We start from the raw sequence: 24,987 nt of genomic DNA, 5'->3' as shown, positions 1-24,987 counted from the left end.
ACGAGCAGCGATGACTACTGCTGTCGTCTGGAATCGGAGCGACTCGGTGTCCGGTTACGGAGCTCTACATCTTTCCCTCATTTCCCATCACCGCACAACATGTCAGTTATGCAGGGCCACTTCCCAGCCCAGTCAGGATTCCTTTCACTTTCCATTTTCATCGCGTCCTTCCCACCCACCCATCCACCCATCCACATCCCTCCTTCTCCCAAGCCTTATCTCCGTCTCCTCCCCCCCCTCCAGTCCTCCAGTCCTCCAATCCTCAGTCTCCCTGGGGCCGCGAGCAGCCGCACGAGCGCCGCGACCCTCTCCTCCGCCCTCTGTCACTGGGCCAGCGGGGGGCCGCGCGCGGCTTCTTCAGCTCTTCTCCGCGAGCTCTTCAAAGAAGATGCGCGTGTTTTTCTCCTGAACTCCATCTGTGGACTATTGGTCCGTGCCGGTGGGTGTGAGAGCCGCGGGGGGGGGGGGGGGAAGGGGGCGTGGGAGTCGTCGCGTGGTAAAACAGCCCCGCGAGCGGGACCCCCGCGCGGCTGCCGCTGTTCTCCGTCCGCGCGACCCTCCTCAGGTACGAGTCTCCGACCAGAGCCGAGGCTAGTTTAAACTGTGCGCGTTTCACTTTCGCGCCTACTTTTGCGTCCCTCAACTCGTTCGCGGACTTTTTTTGTGTACGTAGCGCACGGACGGTGCGAGGAAGAGCATCTATCTGCTTTCTTTCTTCGCGAATTTATGACTTCGCGCGCACCTCCGCGCGTTTCCGTCGCCCTTCTTCTGTGTTCGGGTCCGACCGGGACTTACTTTACCCCGCGTCGCTCGGGTTTAAATTAAGTGCGTTTTCCAGCGCGTCGCTCCCGCGTTTCTACTGCTGGAGCCACTCGAAGGACTGACACCAGCTTACGACCGAAGCGCGACTGACTGGAAGTCCAAGAGGCGCGAGGCGGCCGCCGGTCCGCGCGGCGCACGTGCCGCGGGCGAGCCGAGCCGGGCAGGTTCACGCGCCCCGCCGGATGCGGCGGGCTCGCGATCACAGCTCGCAGGTGGGCAGGTCTCCGCGCGCAACCTCCTCGTCTATGGATTCGTGTTTCTCGGCGAAACGAAGAGTTTTCCCCGCTGGTGCCGCGAGTCAGAGCCGTTCCAGGGAAAAACTCAACAGAAACACGAGAGGAGGAGGGTACGAAGTGGGGGAGGGATCGCTGGGAGATCGCGTGGAAAGTCCCTCTCTGCCATATTCCTGAAAGTCGAGTTCCCAGTGCCGATCGTGCTGCTGTACGTGTCCTGCAATCATAACTAAAAAAAAAAAAAAACAGTTCGTTTATAATAACAATAATAATAATAATCGCGCTGGTTTCTTTCCTTTTCCCTCTCCTCCCCTCCTCCAGCAATGTCCCACGGAGGAGCTTCACTGTGAAGACCCGCGATGCAGTGGCGGTCCTGGGCATCTCTCTTCTGCCTCCTGCTGCTGGGGGAAAGAACTGCAGGTGAGGAGGGGGCACAGCGTGGGGGCACAAACATGGGTCGTCCTCAGTGGGGAGTCACGGCAAAGCAAAGCTCTAGCGCTTGTGGAAACTAAACTGAATTAGCCCTTGCTGTTTATTATACATTTCCCATCGCTGCAAGTTCTTTTCGTTAAAATGAGGTTTTTCGAAACACCGCTTTCATTTCAGTTGCCGCATTCTGTTAAGAACAATCGTATGGAAATGGATGTGACGTATAAGCCTGTGCGCTGATTTGTCCTTTAACGTGTGTGCAGTGGAATGACATTTTAATGAGAATACAGTGAAGTTTTACGTCCTGGTTTATTAATGGAGGTTTTACGGATGTGGATACCGCCGTTCTGAGATTCAGCACACAGCAACGTCAAAGTGAGCGTGCCTCTCTCAACCAGTGTGCCGCTCCGAGGCGCCGTGCCCGGTGTCTCCGGTGGGGGCGCATCACCCTGTGCAGGGTCTGCTAGAGAGCTTCGGGGCAGGTCTTGGCTGTGCGGCTAGGGAGAGCGGGGCGAAAGAGACCCACGTGATCTCCGTAGGAGGAGGAGGCGCCCTGGACCGGCCAAGCAAGGTACTCTGTCATGAGCGCGAGGGACAGTTACGCACGGTCAGTAAGTCCGCAACCTGTAACAAAACCTTATCCCGACCATTTGTCCTTCAAGGTGACCGTAATCCTGCGGCCCCTGTTCTACTCCCGCCCCTCCGCCCGCCCTGTGATGCTCGTGTTGAGCTCCCAGCATGCCGTGTCTTGGTGGCTCGAGGGCGAGAGGCTACCTCCTAGCCTCGGAGTGCTGGTGCAGGTCAGTGTGCCCTCAACCACGGCCTGCAAGCGTGGGTAATGTGGGTAAGAGGAACATCTCGTAGGATGCGCTACATGGGAAAACAACTAAAGATGTGATGATGAGAACAACAGTGGACACAAGCGTGAAGAGAAACGGTAACACTTGCGCTCGCGCCGCATGCCAGGTTTCAGCTCACTCCAGCGTCCAGTCGAGAGGGGTGGCCCTGCAGGTGGAGCAGATGCCCTCCCTGCCTTGGCAACCGCGGCGACTGCTGCGCTGGGGCTTGAAGCATCACTCGTCCATCTCCTCCCTCAACCACGCAGTCCATGCCAATCGGGTGTACCTTCGCCTGGGAGAGGGTGAGCCTTGCACAGAGGGACGGGGACTAAAAGTCACGTCTGTTGGCACGGCTGCTGGGGCATCGGCCGGTGCCACGAGGACCATAAATATGCATGTCATGGTATGAGAGATGATATCTTTAACATGTTTCTGTCCATCTCATGCGCATCCTTCCTGTTTTGTTTGCACTTTACCTCTTTCCCTGTCCCGTCCCTCTCCCCACCTGCCTTTCCTCCCTCTAGATCCCACAATGCCCAGCGTCTGCCAGCTGCAGCCCCTCTTTCTCTCCCACAATTACCTGACCTCTGTCCTGCAGCCCCAAGAGGTACGAGGCTGCACCCCTGGCAGGGCCGGCGAGCACGTCGAAGTGCACATAATAAGGCTGACGTCAGCAGGGTCTGGAATCTGTGGGTGAGCCGCTGGATCCATCTTGCAGAAGAAACGCACTGCTTGTTGGGCGTGTGAGAACACAGAAAGTTAGTAAAAATTAAATCATCTCTCACCAGGAGGACCACAGACAATACAGACCGTATGCCATTACGGGTTATTCTTCCACTCTCCGTATTTATGTTCTTTGTATTTTTTTTTCCTCTAGATGTCTTGTGTGTGGTATTTAACTTGAGTGCGTGACTCCTTCCCACCCGCCTCCTGTCAGCTCGCTGCAGGTGGAGGTGCCTGTCTCGGTGCTGCCCCCTACAGCCAACGCCGGCTGGTACGAGCTGGTGTTGATCCTCAGCAGCGCAGTCCCTGTGAACTGGGCCCTGAGTGCCAGCGGCCTGCAGGGTCACATCTCTGTCTATGTGAGTCCACTTCCCTCGTACTTGGACGTCCGCCACAGCAGCGCAGGGCAGCACAAGCGATGTGTGGGATCCATGCTTGAGATACAGTATATAGGGTGAATGGGAATACAGCGGCTCCACCTTGCAAACGCACCTGGGCCAAGTCTGTTTGTAACTTGATTTGTTCGTAACTCGATTTGTTTGGAAATTCAAAATCACTTTTACCACTGTCGAAGTCAACAGAAGCTTAATATCCCAGATGCCCCACTAAGTATGTACGCATCAGGCTCCGTAAAAATCTCATAAATCTACAATAAATAATACTGTGACATGTTCATCCAGCTACCCATTCTTAACAGCTCCTTGTCAAGACATAGATGTGGCGGTCTAGAGCATGTCCAGGAGCCACAAATTTTCAGGCAGAGTAGATCCTGTACAGAATACCAGTCTATCACAATTTTTTACTTGAAACAACTTTAAAACAAAAATGACTGGGAAAAAAAAACCTAATCTCCACAAGCTCCCATTAAATGCAGATTTCTGACCGATCCATCACAAATGAGCATGCACGGCATTTGTCATCGTCTAGCTGGCAAACAATTTTTTTTTTTTGGTTTGGCTAACAAATTTTTATGAATTAAATATTTTAAATGAAATAATCTTGTATTCATTTTCAATAACCTTGTTTTCACCAAATCCTATTCAGTACTGATTTTTGACCAATTTTTCTCGTAAATGTGCAGCATTCCTCATCTTGTTATTGATCACCAGCGCTCGTAAACACCAGACACAAGCTGCAAACACTGCGAAAGCAAGATGAATTAATGTGGTCCCAGACTCCTGTTCTGTTTTCCTGCATTTTAGTGAAGTTGAGTGCAGAAAAGCCTGATGCTTTTGCTCTGCAACACACCGAAATGTTAAAAAATATATGTGAAGAAATAACAATTTAAAATAAATGGAAAGAAGTCAGTATCTTAAGTCATCATAACACAAGAAGCCAGTGTATCAATAACATGTAAAAATGCCAGATGGTGACAGAGCAGCGCATTTTTGCCATGTTAGCTAAGAGAGCAAATGGTATGAGCATAAAGGCGTGTCGCTATTAACACAAAGTACACGACGCCTCGTGATGAGACCATGGGACACAATGACAAAAAGCATTTTCAAATCCTCTGTGAGGAATTTTCAGAGTCCTCGAAAGCACCAGAATTTTCAGACTATCTGAACTCTAAAGCAAAGAATTACAACTTTTTGTCCAGTGATATCAATCTGTCTTTTCTCTTTTTTTCCAGTCCTCCAACACAGTGTCTCCACTTTACCCTTCAGAGCCTGATCTGACCATGACCAGCACGCTTAACCCAAACCTCCACGTGACCCGTGACCTGGTGGCCTGGGCCAAGCAGCAGGGCTTCCCTGCGGCGACCTCGTACACGGAGGCCGACCTGGCCAATCGCTTTGTGATCCGGCTGGCGAGGGCAGAACCAGGTCAGAACCAGGTCAGAAAACACGGCTGCCCGCGAGTCGTAGGTTGTGAGGTCTGCACGGCGCAACGCTTCTCGCTTCTCTTGGTGTACAGGCCGTGTTCCCTCCATGCACTCCCTGGCTGCATGGTCTGGGGCAGGGCAAGGGTGGGGGCAGGACAGCAGGCTGAGGCAATGGCTGAGACAACAAGGGAGTACCGCGTACGCCGGGGTTGCGGTCAGCGAGGCAGCGAGCGCACAGTGTCACGACGGGCAGCTCAGCGTGGCCGTCGACGCCGGTGTCCTGCAGGTGAGCCCTCGGACACGCGCAAAGGTAAAGGAGCGCTGGACCTGTGACCGCAAGAGTCCTGAGTCCGGTTACCTTGCATAATACCCTTAAGGAAGGTGCATGACCCGAACTATTGCACTAAAAAGGGGCAGCTGGTAGTGGACTGGTTCCAGCTGCTGCCTTTGGACCCAAAGGTCACAGGTTCGACTCCTGCTTCCAGTTGCAGTACCATTGAGCGTGGTCCTTGCCCTAAATTGCACCAGTAAAATTGCCCACCTGTATAAATGAGTAAATTAGTGACCAAAATAAAAGCGCTAAATGCGGAGTAACGTTCTAGACTGTGATCTGTTAGTTTTTTGGAAATGTATTAATGCAGTTCCACCTTACGTTTGCTCTCTACGTGGATTTCCTCCATTCAGCTTCTGCCTTCTGCGGTATCCGGCGTAACGCTGCGTGACCCCCGATGCCAGGCGCAGTTCAACGGCACCCACTTCCTGTTGGTGTTCCCAGTGATTTCCTGTGGGACAGACATTGTGCTAGAGGGACAGCCGAGAGGGGTGCGGTACAAAAACATGGTAAGAGACCACACATGGCAGGTTACAGCAACTAGCCTACCACTTGCAACCTGTGCAGGTTAAACAACTGAGTGACAGGTTGTTAAAAACATTTGTTTTTAAAAAAAATGTAGAAAACTTTTCTCTGAATAAAGGGTGCCAGGGACTAAACTGCTGGACTGTAACCAGCCTGGCTTATCACTGCATTTTTTTTTTTTCTTTTTTTTTTTTTGTATAAGAGGAAGATATTCTGGGTAACAAAAACAACGGAACGAAAAACAAGCCACAGTTAGATTTATTAGAGAGGCACAGCGCAATTGCAGATGACCGCAGAGCTTTCTAAACCACGGCTGATTGAAAGGAATGAAATTAAAGTTTTATCGCGCATCAGACAACGGGGGATGGCGTTCTACTCCATTCAACCTGATTTAGACATTGCGGCGTTTCCAAGAATTCTAATTAAAGGAAACCGTTTTGTTTACTGCAGCCGGTGCACCACAGCCATAGTAAGTAAGTAAACACCGGCTGGCGACGGGAGAATGTCCTGGGTGCACTATCGAGCGATGCAGAAGTTGTGCATAGACACAGCAGGTAGAGGTGTGGATGCCCGAGGGCGACATCATGGGATGGGAAACTGTGGAGAGATAAGTCACTCCCTGCGGCGACAGGGAATCTGGAGAAATAGGATAAAATGGTGCAGCGGGAAAAGGAAACTGCTCTGAACTGCTGCGTGTCAAATGCAGGACAGACAATGGCCGTAATCCCCGTTTCCTCGTACTGGAGCCGAGCAAAGAATTGCAATGTCTGCGCCTGACTTCTCTCCCATCATGCCTTTGAAAAGGTGCTGGTATGGAAGGAGAGGTCCTTGGACCCAGACCACAAAGACCACAATGGGAAAGGAGAGGAGCAAATCCCACTGATTATACAGGTGAGAGCATACGGTTTCCACCTGCTCTCTTCCTTTGGTCGAGCTATCGGCGTGTGTGAGTCTAAGACTCCATATGAAAACCTTTCAGTCGGTTTGACAGACTCCCTGCTCCTCCCTTCTAACTTTCCAGATCAGCTGTTTTGCTTTGGTGCCCCGCCCCTCCAGCAGCCCCCTAGGGCTGCGGCCCCCACCTCAGGGAGCCAGGGGCCTTTGGGCCCAGCAAGGGGCAAGAGGACCAGGTGTATTGGATGGCCCGACATCAACGCCGCTCCTGTCCCTGCAGCTCTTTGTGACAGAGGCTTACAAGCAGAGGGAGACGGGACCCTGTGTCATCGCCGCCAAGAGTCGGCTCTACGTGGAGGTCAGGGTGTGCTTCATGTTGCCTGGGCCCTATAACTCCTGACTTTCTTCGAACATCAAGTCGGTTGCGCATGTCAGGGCCTGGATGACGTGTGTGATTTTGATGGGAGCCCCAGCTTTGTGTCTTTTCAGGTATCTGCAAAGGGCACTGTGACCGGGGCTGTTGAGGTCTGGTCCTGTGTGGTTTCACCCCTGTCAGACCCCCAGGCAGCTCCAGGCTGGACAGTCATCCAGGATGGCTGTTCTTATGACCCCACGTTGACACTGATTACAATGCGCCAAAACAGAGAGAGAGGGGGGAGGAACAATGGCACAAGCACCCACAGCAGTGAGAGGACACAGGAAGCCGAGCTGGATGTAGCAGGACGCGGGACGAGAGACAAGGGTGAAAGAGAGCCAGCGGGCACGGGAAATAAGGAAAGGCGAAGAAAGACGAGAAAGAAAGGAGGCAAAGCAGAGGAGGTAGAAGATCCGGAAAAGGGGGCGGAGGGGGGAGAAGAGATGGCCCGACCTCCTCGGCGCCTACGGTTCAGTTTCGTGTTGCGGCCTGTCTATAACAACTCCATTCAGTTCCTGCACTGCAGGCTCCGGCACTGCGATGCAGACTCCGCCCCCACCTCCAACAGCACTCCTCCCCCACCCACTGGAGCCGCTCCACTCACTGGCTGCCAAGAAGGCCTTCGCATCCCAGCCCTCATTTCTCCACCCAACCCCAGCTACAAAAAGGTACCGCAGTTCCAGCGAGAAGAAAATTGGCCCCCGGAACCACAGCAATATCCGTGCAGTAATAAATATCAAGAGTCCAGGCACAGTATCTCGATTACTCACGCTCGTTTCTCTTTCGTGCTCTCAGTGCTACTACAGGACTCTGTTCAGACCCATGGTGGTGACTGAGCCTGTGGCAGTGTCCCGTTCCCTTGTACCTTCTGCTGGTCAGTAGCGCCTGCTGCAGCACACAAAGAGTTCCTTCCAATCACTTAATGACAAAGCAACTGTAATGTGTAAATGTACTTTTTTTTTTTGTCTTAAATCACATTTGCACCATGAATTCAACATTTTCCTGCATTTAATTACCTCTGTGTGTGTATAAAGGTCAGACTGCCTTCAGGCCCAGAATGATGTCGCATTCTAAGCCAAGTCCTCAAGGTGGCGGTACGTTTCTCCTTCACTTTTATGCTTTTTCACATTTATTCATTTAGCTGACGCTTTTCACCAAAGCGACTTGTTAAGGTTACAATTATTTACCCATTTACACAGCTGGGTAATTTAACTGGAGCAACTGAGGATAAGTACCGTGCTCAAGGGCACTACAGCCGGAGGTGGCGATCAAACCTGCGACCTTTGGCAGTAACTCTAACCAGTACGCTACTAGATGTCCCTCCCTGATTTTTACCTGACTGCCTCCTTTTCTGTGCATTACCACACCTGCATTGGCAATTGCCATTGATGCACTGCTTTTGGTATCAGCCGATGCATTAGCTGACATGCCGCTACCGGTGGTCGTACCCTCTTCACCTGCCGGATGCCTCTCAAAACATGCTAAACTCTCTTTTACCCAGGTCCTGGATTTGACACCGGCTCCGTGGTGGGGATTGTATTTGCCGCTTTCTTGATGGGAATCAGTGTTATGGGGGCCCTCTGGTGCATCTACAGCCACACAGGTAGCCTATGTGCAGTAACGTGCTTTATGTATCAGTACAACTGACCAACGGCGTGAGTGAAGCTTGCGTGAAAGTCAATGAGAACCGTTGCCGTACATCAGGGATCGCTGGGATGGCTCCGGTTCCGAGAAGAAGCAGCCCGATGGACACCGCAGAGCAAACGTCAACCTCTAACAGCCCCGTATTGCTGGAACAGTCCAGCAGCACGGTGTAGAGGTAATGTGTAACTCTTCCCGAGTATCTTCCTCGCTTAAAACGCCAGGCTGAAAATAGAACGAAAAACAAAACAAGGGAGGTGACTAGTGTGTTTCATAAGCGATTAAGATGGTTTTTGCATCTTACTTCTAGGGAAAAAAGGAGGGAAAGGAACAGAAGACGCAACATCTCAGTTTGAGAGTGTGTGAGAGAGCGAGTGCGTGACCGAGTGAGGGAGGAAGATGACGTGGTCGCCGTTAGTTGTTTAACCTCTGCCTCCAGCATGTTCATCTCCCTCCCAAGTGTGAAAGCCCATGTTTAGAATGCAGCTATGGTAGTAAGTTACAAGCTATTGCTCAAACTTGCCTGACAGCTGGAGACTCTGGAAGAAGGTGAATAAACCCAAGAGTACTGCACAAGTAACAAGCTAGGAAAGTAACTCAACTGAGCACGACTGTAAGCTATAATGTTTCGAATGAGGGCAAAATTGTGTAAAAATGGTGGAGAGGACACTAATACTTACATGCGCAACTGTGTTTACTTTCTTTGGCCCCGTTTGTTTTCTCAGTAAGTTACACGGCACGGTGAGGTACTTGAGGGGCTGCTGGAACAGTATTGTCTTTTAAACTCAAAACACTGTTTGATGTAAAATAAAACGGGATTCGCTCTACTTTTTCTGTTCATGTATAGCGGCAGCCTACAGACTATACTGCTATGAATTTACTAAAAGGAAACCAGCACCCATGGACATTTTTAAATAAGAGTTCTGAGTTTGGTCATTGTGCAAAAAAAAAAAAATAAATAAAAAAATTAACTGTGTTGTCCACTCCATAGTTAAGTGGTTCTACTTTTTTTTTTTTTTTTTTAATAAATCTGCCTAAAATATGTGAGGAACAAGTTTTACACCCAGGTTGGGTGTGGGGCTGCAGGGTGGGGAGTAAGGTTCTCCCAAAAAATGCAAGATGTAATATGTACAATAATGTGTGTAAAATAAAGTTTACATGTATTTCACTTCTGAAAGCTGGTTTTGCACCCACTATTACACAAAACACACACAATGGTGGCTGATGTGTAATACAGAGAACTTGTTACGGCTTTAGTTCATTTCCATGAAAATGAATGTGTGATATTTTTGTAAAATGATTTGTAACACTTCCATTACCCTAGACTTTTTGTGCGATTGTTCAACATATCTTGCACACAATCTGACTGCTGGAGAAATTGCGAGTGCAGTTGAAACAGCTAAAGCCTTACTGCTCAACGGTGGTGTGAGACATGTATGATTTCACTTTTACATTCCGTTGAAAGCCAGTTTTTTTTTTAGAAACATTTCAGTTGATTTGTTTTTTTTTTTTTGCCCCCAGTTTAACTTTAGTTTACAGGATCATTACACCTGTTGTCTGTACATTTGTCATATGCACAACATACTGAGAACATATTTTATACACAGACTAGTAATATGCACTTATGTGAGTTATAGATGCAAGAGTATACATAATGTTTACACATGTACGTAGATAAATGACATACCAATAACATCAAATTGTAAAAGAGAAGAGAAAAAAAAAAAAAAACCTTTATTGAAAATTGCAGGCAGCAACATCGGCAAATTCTCTTACGTGTAACATGTTAAAAATCACGCCTTCTGAATCCAGTAACTCGACTGTCCAGTCTGCATAAACTCCAAATCCACCTCTGTTTTTAGCTTCCAGCACTGGACTGCTGAAGAGAAGCAGAACCCGACCTATGACCTATGACCCATGCTTCGGAGTGCAGGCTGTTCTTTGCGCGTGCCTGAAGCGGTGCTCTGTGCGTTTGGCAGCGTGCGCTCCAGTCTTAGCACTGGCTGGAGGAGGCGCGGTACTTGCAGTGCAAATCCTGGTGGCGCTGCAGGTCCACCTTACGGTGGAAGCCTAACTGGCAGAGGGAACAAGAAAAGGGCCGGTGGCCGCTGTGCTTTCGGCTGTGGGTGATGAGGTTGGAGCTCTGGCTGAAGGCCTTGCCGCACACTTGGCACACGTGGGGCTTCTCACCTGAGCAGGAGGGTGCGGGTGGTGGGGGGAGAGCAGAGAAGAGCGCTGACCTCCAGCGTTCTGAACGGGTTACCCGACGGCTGCGCGACGCAGTCAAGGTGGACACGTTTTTGTGTGCATGTGCGTGCGCGTGTTACCAACGTGCATCCACATTCCAGAAGCTCACCAGTGTGTATGAAAGTGTGCTTCTTCATGTCTGACTTCTGGTGGAACCTCTTGCCGCAGTACTGGCAGGGGTACGGCCGCGTGTTGGTGTGGATGAGCAGGTGCGTGGAGAGGGTGGAGGAGCGCTTGAACACCTTGCTGCACACGTTACACCTAAACCGGCCATCCTGAGACAACAAGGAATCACAACACACGCCACGTTTAGAGTTGGAGGAGGGGTCCGAAAGCAAAGCTTACAGGCAAACAATGAAGCCACCAGAATCCCACACAATGGGGGGGAATCACTGCAGTGGGTTATGGAAATGTGGTGTATACTCTTTTCTCTTAGGGTGGTCTATTAGGTGGTCATTCTACTTCCATACATATCCTTCACAGGATCCTGAAAAAGATTCAGGAAACAGCACAACCACACAGTCCTACAGCCTTGAACAGGCGATTCACTCCGGTCATCGGTTCAGAGCAGCCAGCACCGTAACAACGGAGTAAGCGGAGAACAAATAGCCAGGGGAAGACCGAAGAAATTTACCAAACATCGAATAAATTCATTTAACCACGTTCAGACAGTTCCTTACGTTTAGCGAAAAGTAACATGAGCAAAGTCTTATCAAATCTGAGCCACACCCTCACGAGAGCTTAAACACATCTCTAATCGCACAATCTGATCAAAGATCACCTAGTCAAATGTGTCTGTAATGCAACACAGCACCTCCCTGTCATACATAAAAGTACATTATTTTATAATCTTAGGAGACCCGTTTTCATTGAGGAACAGATTTTTTCGTCAGTCTGATTCTCTCGCAACTGGATTTCGCCGATTTCACTGATCAAATTCATCACGTTTGGTGAGGACTGGATGTAATGCAACGGGTGTTTCATTGGTTATGAAACTGAATTTGTGAGCAAATGCATGGAAGCATTTTTGCTTGCCCTACATACACATATCTCTCTTTTCGCTGTAATAGTTCCATTAATGCTCATTACAACTAATGTAATAAATAAATAAGTCAAAGGGAGGACCACCTTGTACCTTGACTCTGGAGCAGGGGTTCACCTGTGGTGCATAGGCATGAGGGATGGGACCATGAGGAGTATGTGGAGCCAGATTTGCTTCCAGCTTGGGGATGTTGCACTTGTTCAGGTGGTCTTGCAGGCCACACCTGGAGGTGCACAGCTGCAAAGACACAAGGTTACTTTTCTTGTCACCTGGCTGCTCGGCACCCCCCCAGAGTTTAAAGAGGAGAAACACACTAACCATGAGAAGACCAGAGTGGAATCCTGATCCCTAAAGTGCCCTCGGACCTGCCCTCCACATCTGACATGTAGTCAAGAAGAGTCGCTTACCTCTCCACACAGGGTAGACGCGGGTTGAGGGAGTTTATTGAGGAGGTGGGGGCGCGTGTGCCAAGCCCTGCACCTGGTGTTCAGCAATGCCAACACCAGCCTTTCCAGTTCCTGTTCCCTTCTAGAACCCCCGGGGTTCAGCGACACACAGGGCTGAGCAGACACAGGAGGAGCCATAGCAGAGCGGGGCTCTTCTGACATGGGATACAAATTTCAATGAGTTCGCTTACATCGCAGCGCAGCTCTGCTCAAGCTCAAAGGTTAAATAAGCGACGCTGCGGGTGCGTACCTTTGGGCTGAGGGTTTTGAAGACAAGGGTCGGCATGCAGCTTTATAGGCAGCGGTAGGAGTGGAGTGCATTCCGCCGTCCCAGGAGAGACGGGACTTGGATGGAGCGGCGCTCTGACCTCAGATGAGCGCTTCGCATGAGGAGGGGCGCCTTGTTGCCCTCCAACATAGCGGGCATCTTGGGGTGACGTGTGACACAGGGTGGAGCCCGAAGAGCGCAAGGCAGTCCAGGGACGTGAGGCACAGGATCCTGCCTTCTTGCTTTTCACTAGGAATGAGCGAGGCATGGTGCGCAGATGGCAGAAGATGCGGAGCCAGCTGTTGACGTGCAGCAGCAGAGATTGCTGGAGTCGCAATGAAAAACAACATAAGCAAACAGTGGAAGTAATTCACATTTGGGAAGGGGGGGGGGGAACCCATTTAAAATCATCTTTTGCATCAGAAATACCAATACGACTCACTCCGTTCATAAAATCTCCATCTCTGTGAGCCAGAAGGTTTTTCCTACCTATAGAGGGTAGCATTCATTGTATTTGGTCAAAAAAAGGGGGGGGGGGGGGGGGGGGGAGAGAAAAAGTCAACTTTGAGTTGCAGTAAAGGGCGAGTCGTTTAACCTGCATGAAATGGGAAAACATTTATATAGTTGGCTGACACTTTTCAGAAAAGCGACTTCTTGGCAGGAGGTGAGATTTGGAGCTGCAACCTCCACACTAAAGGCAGCAGCTGTAACCAGTCTGCTACCTGCTGCCCAGAACACTGAACATCACACAGATGTAAGAAATTCCCAAAAAAAAAAAAAATCTAGTTTGGTGACAAGTTATGAATGACTAATATTTTAAAGTGATATAAAAAAGTATTAAAATACTATTAATACATTTTTGTTAAAAAAGTATATTTTAAAAAAGTAAATATAAATAAAGCAAGAGTAATGTATTGATATATATCGACGTCTAATATATTCAAAATTGCAAGCCTCTAATGTGATGAGGAAAAAACAAAAAAAAAAAAATCCTTAATTTGCACTGTTTTATGCAAAATTCATTACTATTTCAATCTGTGCATTACAGTTTCTGGATTATTTAATCACACAACTTTTAGACTTTAAAAAGCAGTGCAACAAAAGAACACAACAACTGAGAAAAAGGAGAAAAAAGAGGGGGGGGGAAAGAGAGAAAAATGTGAGAGCGCTCTCTCGAACTCTGGAATCTCGTGGAAACGGAAATGTAAGCCACAACAGCCCAACACCAGAAGGGAATCTGAGCCCTGAGAAAGTCTGCTAACTGTCAGCACAGTTAGTGAACCCAATTGTCCTTGAATGAACAAACATACTGACCGGTAGAGTGGCCCTGCTGACACCGTTTCTGCTCTCAGCTGGAATCAAATAACACTTCCTCTGCTTTGAGCACCAGTTTAAACTGCTCGACAGCTGCTGCCTCCTCTCCGCCGAGCATCACAAGATCCTGCTCGTGCCTCGAAAGTCTTACGTGAACACACGAGCTCAGAGAAGAGGAGTAACAAAAAAAGGAAGGAAAAGAAAACTCAGACAGCAGTCACTAAAATAGTCGTGTCCCAGTGAGACCATTATGATGCCAGACAATAAAAAGTACTGAGAAAAAAGGGGGGAAAAAGAAAAAATTAAATAAGTGCCTTTCATTATGACGTATCTGTGTAATCTAAGTGTGTAGTCGTTACGATCCCTCTCAGTGTCTCCTTTTCTGGTACTAATGATCAACTGATTTATGTCTAAAGGAGCACTTCCGAAAAAGCGGTGTAATACCATCTAGTTTACACTGTTTATGCAGCGGTACAAGCAGAGCTTACAGTTTTACACTTGTGCAATGGACTTGCGTCCTGTTCAGGGTTTACCACCTGTAGCCCACTGATTCCAGGATAGGCTCTGAACCAGCGTGACCCTGACCAGGACAAGCGGTTCACGAAAGATCGTGAGCGACTCAGTTTTATACCAAGCCCAGTTAAGAGTAAATTTTAAGGAAACATATTTAAAACAGCTCGCTTTACAGAATCACGGTAACACTACCGGCAGCCACAAGTTATATCACATCATTCCTTATTCTAAATACAGATGGCAAATGGTAACATTAATAGACATGTAGTAAAGTCTGAAATGACCTCTGAGTGGCAGTTTTCAAACTTGTATTTAAAACTTAAATACCACTGAGTTCCACATCGGTGTAACAGTCAATTCCCATTTTTTTGTTTTTGAATAAAAAAAAAAAAAAAAAAAATCTAGTTCACTATGTTAATAAATAGTTTCCAAACTACCTGTCCTGTAGATTAATGATGCACTACAATAGCAAAGCACTGACTTTTTTAAATGTTGGAAAAAAAATGTGACTCTAATGGGCCTTAAGTGAAACTGAACAGAAAAAAGTCGGGGCGGGGGGTGGGTGGATGGATAGATAGATATACATGCAAATACTGAAGAAATTCTAATAATATTAACTTGGTAATTCCAGCTTTTAACACTTTTCTAAGAATTATTTCAACAGAGCCATACAGAAAACTATTTTTATGATAGTTAATATAATATAATATTAAGAGATCATGTGGCATTCGGCAAAAACTGACATGAACCCAGAAGTAGAGTAGTTCTTTAAAAGCTGACAGAACAGACACTTACCAGCCTCAGAATCTGTCAACGTCTAATCGGCTCGGGTCTTCACATCCCGAGCGCGCGCACACGCACACAAAGGGAATAGACATTTTAAAATGACACCAAAGATGTTGTATGAACCAAGAAACACAGAATATGTTCATTTTCTACTGGGTGTTTGTTCAGATTCAGCGTTTCTCCTCTTTCTGTTAGCGGATTCCCGATTCACGTTTTAACAGCTGCATTAAAGGACAGAACCAGGGAGCAAGGAGACTCCGCGGCCTTGAGCTAGAGCTCCAGCAACGGTTGGCTCGTGTCCTGGGCGCAGCCTCAACAAGTGCCTCTCTGTTGGTGCGGGCGCGCACACGCACACGCGCACGCGCGCACACACACACACACACACACACACACACACACACACACACACACACACACACTTGCGCTTTGGGGTGAAGCCTGAGCCAGCTGTCCCAACAGCAGCCTTTACAGGCTGAACCTTCATCCCGGAGCCAAGTCCTCTTGGTACAGTTACAAAAAAAAAAGATGTTCATACATAAAAGGCAGAAAGGCTTCGAAACGCCTCCTTCTTTACGGCACCGAACGCCGAAACGCTCACTGCGTTCACACGAGGCAAGTCGTATATGACCATTAACTAGAAACAGTCAACATCTGAAACCTATTCAAATGATATGTGAGGGAAATTTCCTTTGGTGCTATCTGACATTGCACTTTGACAGTTCAGAATGTTCTCATTGCCATTACTGTACCGGTGAGTGATTTGTGAAGTGAACGAAAGCGACAAATGTCAACATCAAACACCTGTCAGGCAAGAATTAAAACGGCGCGGCGAATAACAATGAACAATTATTGCAAAAAATATGGAAGAACACAGATGTCTGGTTTTGAGACTTTAAAGTGTGAATGTTTATTTCACATCATTCTCTTCAAGTACAGAACACTGAATTGTTAATTTAAATCATCAGTAAACACCACCAGACCCAACATCCTATTCGTTGTGACTAATACGCTGCAGATATCACTTTGTACATTTGCAAAAGACAGTGGAAAAGTGTACCTTGTTACCTTGACACCAAACCACCGATTCCAACTACAAAACCTACCAGGAATGTAGCAGCAAGATGTCTGTGCGTACCGTAAAAGAAATAATGGTTCTCGTAATTACTGATACTTTCACCATTATTGAATTAGTACTACAACTGGCATCGGAATGGCACCAGAGCACATCTCTACACAGCAGTGTTCGTAAGCGCAGTACAATCTGACCGCAAAACGAGAACCTGTAAACTCAAGAGTGCTCAAAGACTCTTTCGACAAATTATCTTTCAAGTCCAATCGCTAAAGTGCTCAACGGGAATGCTGGACGTGATCCGACGCCGATATCTTACCCTGTTGTTAAAACCTCCGCGCCCTTGACACTTCACATCACCGATGACCTAGTCCTTCGCTCCAAGCGATTCCAGCAAATTCACGAGGGCTCACATTCCTACAGGCTCCTCAGACTATCTTCACAGTTCAACCCTACAGGACTCATTCCGCTGTAACACAAAGAAGGTAGTACGTACAGCTTAAGGACACACGCTTGATGCCGGAATGATAGGGTAATGCCAACAAAAGGGCGCTGGCCGAATCCTCGGAAACTGTAGGTCAGCAGCAGTCCATTGTCAACGTACAGAATGTTAAAAGGGTAAAAATCAGTACATAATGTACCTTCTTCAGATGGGACGGACTGTTGACGCTATCTCAACCTATCCAAAGGAGAGCAACAACAGAGAAGGCAATGTGGGCACCTTCAGGGAGTGGCGGGCAGCTAATTCCAACTGTGAAGATAACCTGCTTTCAATCGCATCCTGGTAACAGCTGGAGCAGACTGGCACAGTTACCCAATACAAACTGGTTACTTCACACATTACACCAGCGGATACCTCTAGATCTCCTTTCTGTGATTAATTTTGTTACTAGCAACGATGAGTTCATGCCACATGAAAAATCTGCATATTCATTTTAATTGTGGCCAGCAGTTATCAAAAGATAACGGCAATACTTCCAAATTGCAATGAAACACGAAACGAAAAAAGAAACATTATAGCAAAAAATAAACCAAGGTGTGTTTTAAGAAGCAACAGAGGAAAATGATTATAAAAAAAGAAAGACTGTTGCACATAAATTAGCAAACTGGAACCTTCGGGCAAAATTCTCCTTAACAGACTGCAGTAGTTCTAGGATGGGCTGTCACAGACGGAGTGTGCTAGTGGTACTCTATCTCTGCATCATAATACAGTTTCGTGTGCAGAAGTAAGAACAGTATCGTGAGTCTCAGTGATTGCAGGGCTAACAATACTGGGAGGGTTTTTTTTTAAAAAAAAAAAAAAAAAAAAGTTACACGATGGTTCCCAGTTCCAGGGACACCTCTGAAGGTGGAGTGGAGTTGCTGACAGAACCAATATCCTCATTTTTGAAAAAACGAGCAACTGAATCTTGAGGAAGTGAACATACTACTTGCAGAATGACAGGTCATGGAGTCCAGACTAAGATTCACTGCAGTGTCCTTTACCCCCCTCCCCCTTACGGTGGATTGAATGGAATCAGCTCAAGCGATTGCGCCATTTTCTCGGAATCATAGTAATAACAGTTTTCTATTATTCATAATTAACTGGGTTAGGTGTAATTTTTGAAATCATAATCAAGAACCACATGCCTATGAGCAGCGCATTTCAAGAGAAATATGTGGTGAGCCCTCGATGTTGTGCCCACCCAGCTTCCCTTCAGATCCAGTTGGCACGGAACAACAAGGCCACAGAAGAATAAAAAGTTTGGCTGCCATTGTTCATTGGTTTTAAGAATTTTACATATATATAAAAAATAAAAATATCCAAATAAATAGCACGTACATAACATAAAAAAGATTTGGCAATGTCATCTTCTCCCCCCCAAAATATATTACAGATAAGAAATAAGTTGTCTCCCCATGACACACAAAAACATACATAGATAAGTTCATATGGCGATATTTGTAAACTATGTATATCATCTAGTTGAAGTAGCTCTAATGTAGTGTATGTACAATATGAGGCCATGCTCTTCTTCAAAAGTGTGGAGAACTGCCTTCCGTTACAGCGATCCGTGTCTCTCTTCCAGCCTCTCTGTCCAAAATGTGCATGGGTATGTTGGGTGCATCAGGTGCTGGCTGGATCCCTCAACAATGCCCTGCCAAGTGCGTGGCACGGGTGACTATGCTGAAAGCCAGATGGAGAGCGATGGACGGCACAGAGCTCCACTGTAGTCAAGGTGGAACCCAAGGTGGGCCAAAATCTCCCATACAGCCCCACGCAGGGTGAAGGAGGGGAAACCGTCTCCAGCTGGATACCAGTGAAGAAAAAAACAAGGAGAGTATGGAACAGCCCAGGAGTGACAGCGAGTAACCGTTTGCTGGCTATACTGAAGACGAGGGCCAAGTGACAGAACACCGGACACGAGTCCGTGGACTCTCATTGCACGAGACGTGGGTAGTGACTGGAATCCATACCACCCCAGTCCAACAAAGTCCTCCACTCTGGTATTATAACCCAGGGGAACAGCTGCAACTCACCCAGAAGTATATGGGCTCTGCCAACATTAGCTCCCTCAGTGGGTGGGCCACCCACCCACCCCAGTCAAAATGGGGAAAGTGGTGGAGGACCAAGAAGAGTGGTTGTACCTACAACCACTCAACCACTCATGGAGGGGGGGGGAAAGACAACGGAGCTCTACGACTCCTGGAGACAAAGAGGGCCAGATAGAGCTGCTGAGAGGGAGAAGAAGAGAACACATCCGGTAGGCGTGAAGACAGAACCAGGAAGGAAGGACACACAGTCTGGAACAGTGAACAGTTCAGCTCGGCATGGTAGCGTCATTGGTCCGTTTCAGTGGTCCAGGCCCTCAGTACACACCATACCAGGGAAGATTTGGGGAGGTGGGGTGTCATCTGTGTTGGTGTCTCTCTCTTCCACGTCACTGTCACTGCTGCCTTCGCTCGCCAGGTGTGGAGAAGGACAGCAGGGTGCTGGGAGAGAGGTGTACAGAGTGCTGGCTGGCAAGGGGCTTGGCAGCAGATCCTCATCTGAGCTAAGGTAGTCGCGTTCTCCTGGGCTCCTGCCGGTGAGACACAGGTCCTGGAATGTTCCCCCTCCTGAGGGCTGATATGCGGAGGGCTGTCCACGAAGCTGCCTGATCTAAAAAGAAAGAGCGAAAGCAAGTGTAACAAAGAGAATGGGCAAAACCAGATGCCAAACTAAAGAGAAAGGAAATACAAGCAGAAGCGCAACGCATTCCTGTTATTCTAATTTTTATTCTCCTCCGTTTTATTGCGTTGCGCACGCACTTAAATCACGCATTTCATGCCAGCTGAACATGGTGAGCCAAACCGAGTCAACATAAGGAATGCGTGTCTGTACAGAAAGTTACTAAAAAAATCTATTTCCACAAAAATGTTAAGGACAGAACCTTGCTCTGGCAGTTACGTTTCAGACACAGTTCAGGCTCCACGGTTTCTCACAGATGCCCCTGGGAAATTGAGAGCGGCACAGGTGCACCAGTGACACAGAGGAAAGACTAACTGTGACACTGCATTTCATGCTTTTTAAGCTCAGGCCAAAACAACTGCATTCTCATATCTCTGCACTGTAATGGGTTTTGGTGTCAAAGGTGCGGCTTAAAAACACAACCATTTAGCACATGAGAAAAGGCAAGATGCTTACATTACAACTGTGTCACATATTTTTGGTAAACTGGTCAAATTAGACAACTGTTGGAATGCAATCACTAGCAAATTTTTGGTGAACCGTGGTTTCCACATTCTAACCACAAATTAAACTCTACACTGTTGAACTTTCTTAAAAAGCACTGCAATATTGACGCTGCTGGACTCAAATCGTGTTCATGGTGTAACCGGCCTTCCTTCGAAATCTTCGTGACCTTGCTAGACAAGAGGTCGTTGCACAGATGGAGAAATTGACTGATGGATAAACGGACACGGAGAGTCAAGTGTAGATGTTGATATTTTAACAGTGCAGGTGGTTTGTTGTGGGAGGGGGGGGTCCTGACCTCATTCTTCAGTTCAGCAATTTGCTCCTGCAGATCAGTGATGTACTGGCTGGAATCGGAGTGGTTCAGCTGGCCCTGAATTCGACCCTCTTCCTTCTGCAGCACAAAAATAGACCGGATAACTGCCTGATGGGCTGGGCCACGCCTGAATACACCTTGTGCCTTGCAAACTGATGATAACACACTCACACATAGCTCACATGTACTCATGTGCTCAGCAAATAATAATAAAAGGCTCACAAATGTCTGAAAAATCCGCAGAAACAAACAGTAATGTTTGCAATTCAGACAGAGGGGCAAAAAGACCTGTCCTTCTTCAGAGTACCTGAATCTCAAGCTCCGCGATTCTCTGGCGCAGTTCAGCCATGACGGCCATGCTGTCAGCCTCTCGCAGTCGCACCGCCATCACCTCCTCTTTACTCTGTCAGACACAGAGCAGATGGAGGGCACGGAAGGTGAGCTCAAACCCCCGGGCAGCTCCATTAGCGGAGGCTGAGTTGCAACCAGGAGCAGACAGTGATGGCGGGTGGCTTCGGGGAAGGACTCTAATCAGGCTCTACTAACACCACCGCTCGTGACATCACCTTGCATTCGAACTCTGCCTGCTTCCTCTTCATCTCACTTAGCTGGCCCTGCAGCCCCTTGTTCTGCACCATCAGGTACTGCACCCTCTCCTGCAGAGCGGTGCTCTCCTGCTGCTGGCGGCTCACCAACTTACTGTGGATCTGGTTCTAAGACACAGAGGAGAGAAAGGGCACGTTCTTTTTACTGGTTTTGTCATTTTCACTATTTTTTGGGAGTCTGTTTAGATGTCGTTTGTGTTTACATACACCTCAGAAAGTGTCTATACCATTGCAGATTTGGCAACACTGTCATTTGCAGAGCTATGCCGACACTGTACCGTGCAAGTGAACTGAGCTGAAAAGCGGAGATGGAGTCATGGAGACACGTGACACGGTCACTGGACACAAACCTCAGCAGACACAGTATGGAACAGTAAACTAAGGGCTTCACGTACATATTACGGTGCACGGCTGCGGTGAATCAGGGCAGGGTCTCTGCAGTGCTGTGCAACTGGCAGACGTAAGGGTCATACCTGACTCTCCAGCTGCAGAGCTTTCAACTTGACCTCCCGCAACTCGGCCTGGGCTTGGGCCTCCCGCAAACGTGCCCCCATCAGCTTGTCCTGGAGTTCGTTAATGGCATTCTTCTTGGGCGACTCCTTCCAGTGGCCAGCCCCACCCCCCCGGGCCGTGTGGTGCTGAGAGCGATACGAGCAAACAGATTGAATTCTGCCTTAAATTGCCACCACTGAGTCCTTGTAGTGTCCAAGAAACCCATGTACACTGTACTATACTACTGTAGTACAATGTAAGGTTTCATTGGCTGGATTTTGGGACAGCTCAATTTGCTGTTGACCTTACACAGAACTTGCTGTAGTACTTTTAAAATAGTTACTGAGGGCTGTCATCTGCCCTATAGTTAATATTGGCGTGGCGATAATTTCCCAGCATCCTCTACAATGTACCTGCCACCGCTGGTTGAGCTCAGCCACAGTGTCCTGCATCTCCTTGAAGCAGCGCAGCGTTTCCAACTCCCGCAGCTTCACCAGCCGCAGCTCCTCCTGCAGGTGTGCCACATTGCTCTCGTCCGGCAGGGAGTTGCTCCTCTAGAGGTGACACACACGTGCACACGCATGCAAAAACAAACGTGTGTACACATGCACGCGCAAAAGAAAATACAAATCCACACATATATGGATTACTTATAATAAATGTTGAATTGTGCCAGAATAAAATACAAATATATGATAGCACATTTGCGGCTAAGCACAAATATAATACTGCATATTACAATAGCACAGTTAGATACCCTGGAGAAAGGGAAGTGGGAGCGCTGGGTGAGGGAAACATTTGAGGATGATCAGTGTGATGAACTTTTAGTGCATAGAGGAACTGCTCAGTGGGACTGACTGCTCAAGACTGAATACTACCATCCCACATCACCCCACCCCACTTAGAGAAAGTGGCTCAGAGGAGCTCAAAAGCAGTTTTCTCATCAGTGAGCCTAGGTGTGAAGGCCCCACCCAGTGCGGGTTTTCAGAACGTGCAAATTCCCCACACACTTCTCAGCCGCAAAAGGCAGCGTTACTTACTCTTTCTCACACACGCACGAGCAAGCGAGCGCCTGGACGTGTGCGTGTACGTGTGTGTGCGTGCAGGCAGACGCGCCCAGCTACATACATAAAGCACAGACGCTATGACCTCACCTTCTCCAGGTTCAGCACCTTGTCCTGCATCTCCTTCAAGGCGCCCAGCAGCTCTGCCTCCTGGAGTCGGCTCTGCTCCAGCTGTGTTTGGAGGCCATTCACAAATTCTTCTGTGTACTGGGGGTCAAGGAGGGACAACCAGAGAAGGCTGTTGAAATGGTGGCAACTTTCAGACTCCACTGGGTGCAAAAACAGCATGATCATAATGCATGAAGGACAAGGTCAAATTCAGCAAACGTATCCAGTGGTTTACTTTGACCACAGTGCTTTAGTACATCGGTCAAAAAGCAGAAAAGAAAAATGTAACCATAAGCTTCCATCCATACATTGTCTACAACCGCTTGTCCTGAGTGGGGCTGCGGCGAGCCGGAGCCCTACCTGGCAATGCAGGGCGCAAGGCCAAAGGGATGGGACACCCCACCATAAACTTTTGCACCTTTTTTTAAATAAACACATAGTATCCACCATAGCTGGTCATGCTGCCTTTGAATAGTTGTGAAAAGGTTGTGACCCACTGGGTAAGTGTATACCTAAAGGTCCAATGGGCCACACAGGATCAGAGGCAATACACATCCATCCTTGAACTCCCCCCCTGAAACTTGTGGATGTCCACACTTGACACACATATTTTTTGTGGGTGACTGGGGCAATCAAATCAGTGCTCTTAAAAACCAAAATGTATAGAACGCTGATTATCAAAATCGAACAATTCAAGATCCAAGATCGAGGCACGCTTGTACAGTCATTGCCATCTCCCAAAGGAGCAATAACCAAGAAGACACTGACTGCTGTCCTGGCTTACAACAGAGGCAAAATGGAAAGAGCAGTGTGGTGGCCAGGGAGTTAAAAAGTGCTGTGATTATAAATAAAAGTTCAATTGAAGGCCAAGTTCCTGTCTGAGTGGGCACTGAAAATGGGTGTAGCAATATGAAACACAATGGACAAGCACAAGTTTCCCCCCTACAGACTACAGTTTATGAAACTGATTCACTTGCGCCTGGAAAATCTGTACACCAGGCCTTGTTTCTCACACACTGAAAAGAGAAATTTCGCCGGTGTCACACTGACACAGAGCATTACCGTGTGTAAGAAGTCAAAGATAAACTGAAGTTCAGACAGCCATCACATTTTGTCACCAGCAAACTTTGTCAAAGACCTGGAAAGTGTATTTTAAGGGTGAGCGAGGGCATGTGTGCACTACAGCAGTATCCAAAAGGTCGCAGCCTTATCAGACATTTTGACTGCTTCGGCCCCCACAAGTCTCTCTCGGAGTGAGACTCACCTGGGATTTTTTTTTTTTTTTTTTTTTTAAACAAGAGTGGGAGGCTATGAGCTGTGGGTGTGAGAACCTCGGCCTGGCAATTCCCCCTCGGCCCCAAAAACGTTAACACTGTCTACGCAAACAGCACGATGGACCATTCTGCTCTACGTAACAATGGAATTTAGAAATCATTGTTCTGCCACTGATTGAGAGATAGGAAGGTGTGACCCAGCAGTGGTGGAATTGTGTGAGAATACATAGGTTCTTTTCTTTACATTGAAAAACTTTTAATAACCTTTCATTTTCAAGATAACGTCAATATCTTTTCTGCTGATAGCGATATCCGTTAAGTTAAACTGAATTAATGTAGCATTAGAGAGGCGGCAGAGTGATAATGGGCTTTGCCCGCACAGTATGGTCCATGCCCTTGCATCTATGACATACACACGCCTCTCACACACCTGATTTGGAAGAAAAACAGACTGCAGCAACACGTTGCCTTTAGCAAAGCATCACATGGACAGCAAAAACAGGACATTAAAAACTGCATGCTTCAAACCTTCAGAATCAGAAGGTTGAAAAAGTTCGACCTAGAGACACAGTTTTCAGCCTCCAATAAGGGCACGTAGAGGTCAATAAATTCTCCAATATTCTGAGAAGAAAGGCAGGAAGTACTTGTAGAGCTGCAAATAAAGGATGTGCATGAAAGAAGAAGTGACCTTCGGGTAAGCAAATGCACACACTTGATAACAGGCTCCGGTGCAGTCTGCTTGCAAAAACATGCATGGCAGTAAAAAAGCGAAACTGCTAAGGCTACACTGTCAACAACGTCGGTGGAACACAAATATAACATGATGACATCCAGTTGACATAAATCACCAAGCAAACGCTAATGCCACCCATCTAAATAAGACTGGGATGGGGGAAGAGAAGGAAAAAAAATAAAAAAAAAATAAAAACCTTCAACTGGTCACCTTCACAAAAAACAAGTAAAATATTTAAGCGATAAATCATGACTGACAGCCAATGTGATCCTTCTTGTCTCTTAGGGAATTACATCTACCATCTCTTTTCAAATTATCAAG

General features: G+C 47.7%; 2 protein-coding genes across 4 annotated transcripts in view; one reads left to right on the top strand and one right to left on the bottom strand.

The window, feature by feature from the left end:
- Positions 1-508: 508 nt before the first annotated feature.
- On the top strand, positions 509-9,610 carry engl (endoglin, like). 2 transcript variants are annotated; one of them, XM_018757057.2, is made up of 18 exons: positions 509-565; positions 1,377-1,475; positions 1,883-2,055; positions 2,147-2,284; positions 2,451-2,625; positions 2,848-3,016; positions 3,261-3,405; positions 4,677-4,869; positions 4,961-5,154; positions 5,553-5,708; positions 6,529-6,615; positions 6,746-6,976; positions 7,108-7,701; positions 7,829-7,907; positions 8,068-8,127; positions 8,535-8,636; positions 8,738-8,852; positions 8,985-9,610. In XM_018757057.2, the coding sequence occupies exons 2-17, from the start codon at positions 1,415-1,417 to the stop codon at positions 8,848-8,850; spliced, it is 2,670 nt and encodes an 889-aa protein (XP_018612573.1). In that variant the 5' UTR covers positions 509-565; positions 1,377-1,414; the 3' UTR covers positions 8,851-8,852; positions 8,985-9,610. The 2 variants fall into 2 exon arrangements, with proteins under 2 accessions (XP_018612573.1, XP_018612572.1); XM_018757056.2 differs by lacking the exon at positions 509-565 and adding an exon at positions 936-1,263.
- Positions 9,611-10,427: 817 nt separating this feature from the next.
- The window catches only part of LOC108937456 (EVI5-like protein), a 29,926-nt gene continuing 15,366 nt past the window's right edge, over positions 10,428-24,987 (bottom strand). For both annotated transcript variants that reach the window (XM_018757450.2, XM_018757451.2), the window contains 12 exons: positions 22,642-22,758; positions 21,901-22,041; positions 21,469-21,633; positions 20,957-21,103; positions 20,698-20,793; positions 20,373-20,468; positions 19,220-19,501; positions 12,660-13,002; positions 12,371-12,564; positions 12,057-12,200; positions 11,031-11,196; positions 10,428-10,864 (listed from right to left, as the gene is read on the bottom strand). In XM_018757450.2, coding sequence (XP_018612966.1) covers positions 10,668-10,864; positions 11,031-11,196; positions 12,057-12,200; positions 12,371-12,564; positions 12,660-13,002; positions 19,220-19,501; positions 20,373-20,468; positions 20,698-20,793; positions 20,957-21,103; positions 21,469-21,633; positions 21,901-22,041; positions 22,642-22,758 — 2,088 coding nt within the window. In that variant the 3' untranslated portion in view covers positions 10,428-10,667. The remainder of the gene's footprint in view (positions 10,865-11,030; positions 11,197-12,056; positions 12,201-12,370; positions 12,565-12,659; positions 13,003-19,219; positions 19,502-20,372; positions 20,469-20,697; positions 20,794-20,956; positions 21,104-21,468; positions 21,634-21,900; positions 22,042-22,641; positions 22,759-24,987) is intronic.

Source organism: Scleropages formosus, chromosome 8 (genome assembly GCF_900964775.1).
Source record: "Scleropages formosus chromosome 8, fSclFor1.1, whole genome shotgun sequence".
Lineage (NCBI taxonomy): Eukaryota > Metazoa > Chordata > Actinopteri > Osteoglossiformes > Osteoglossidae > Scleropages > Scleropages formosus.
The sequence above is the reverse complement of the archived record's forward strand: the minus strand, read 5'-3'. Positions and strand labels throughout refer to the sequence as shown.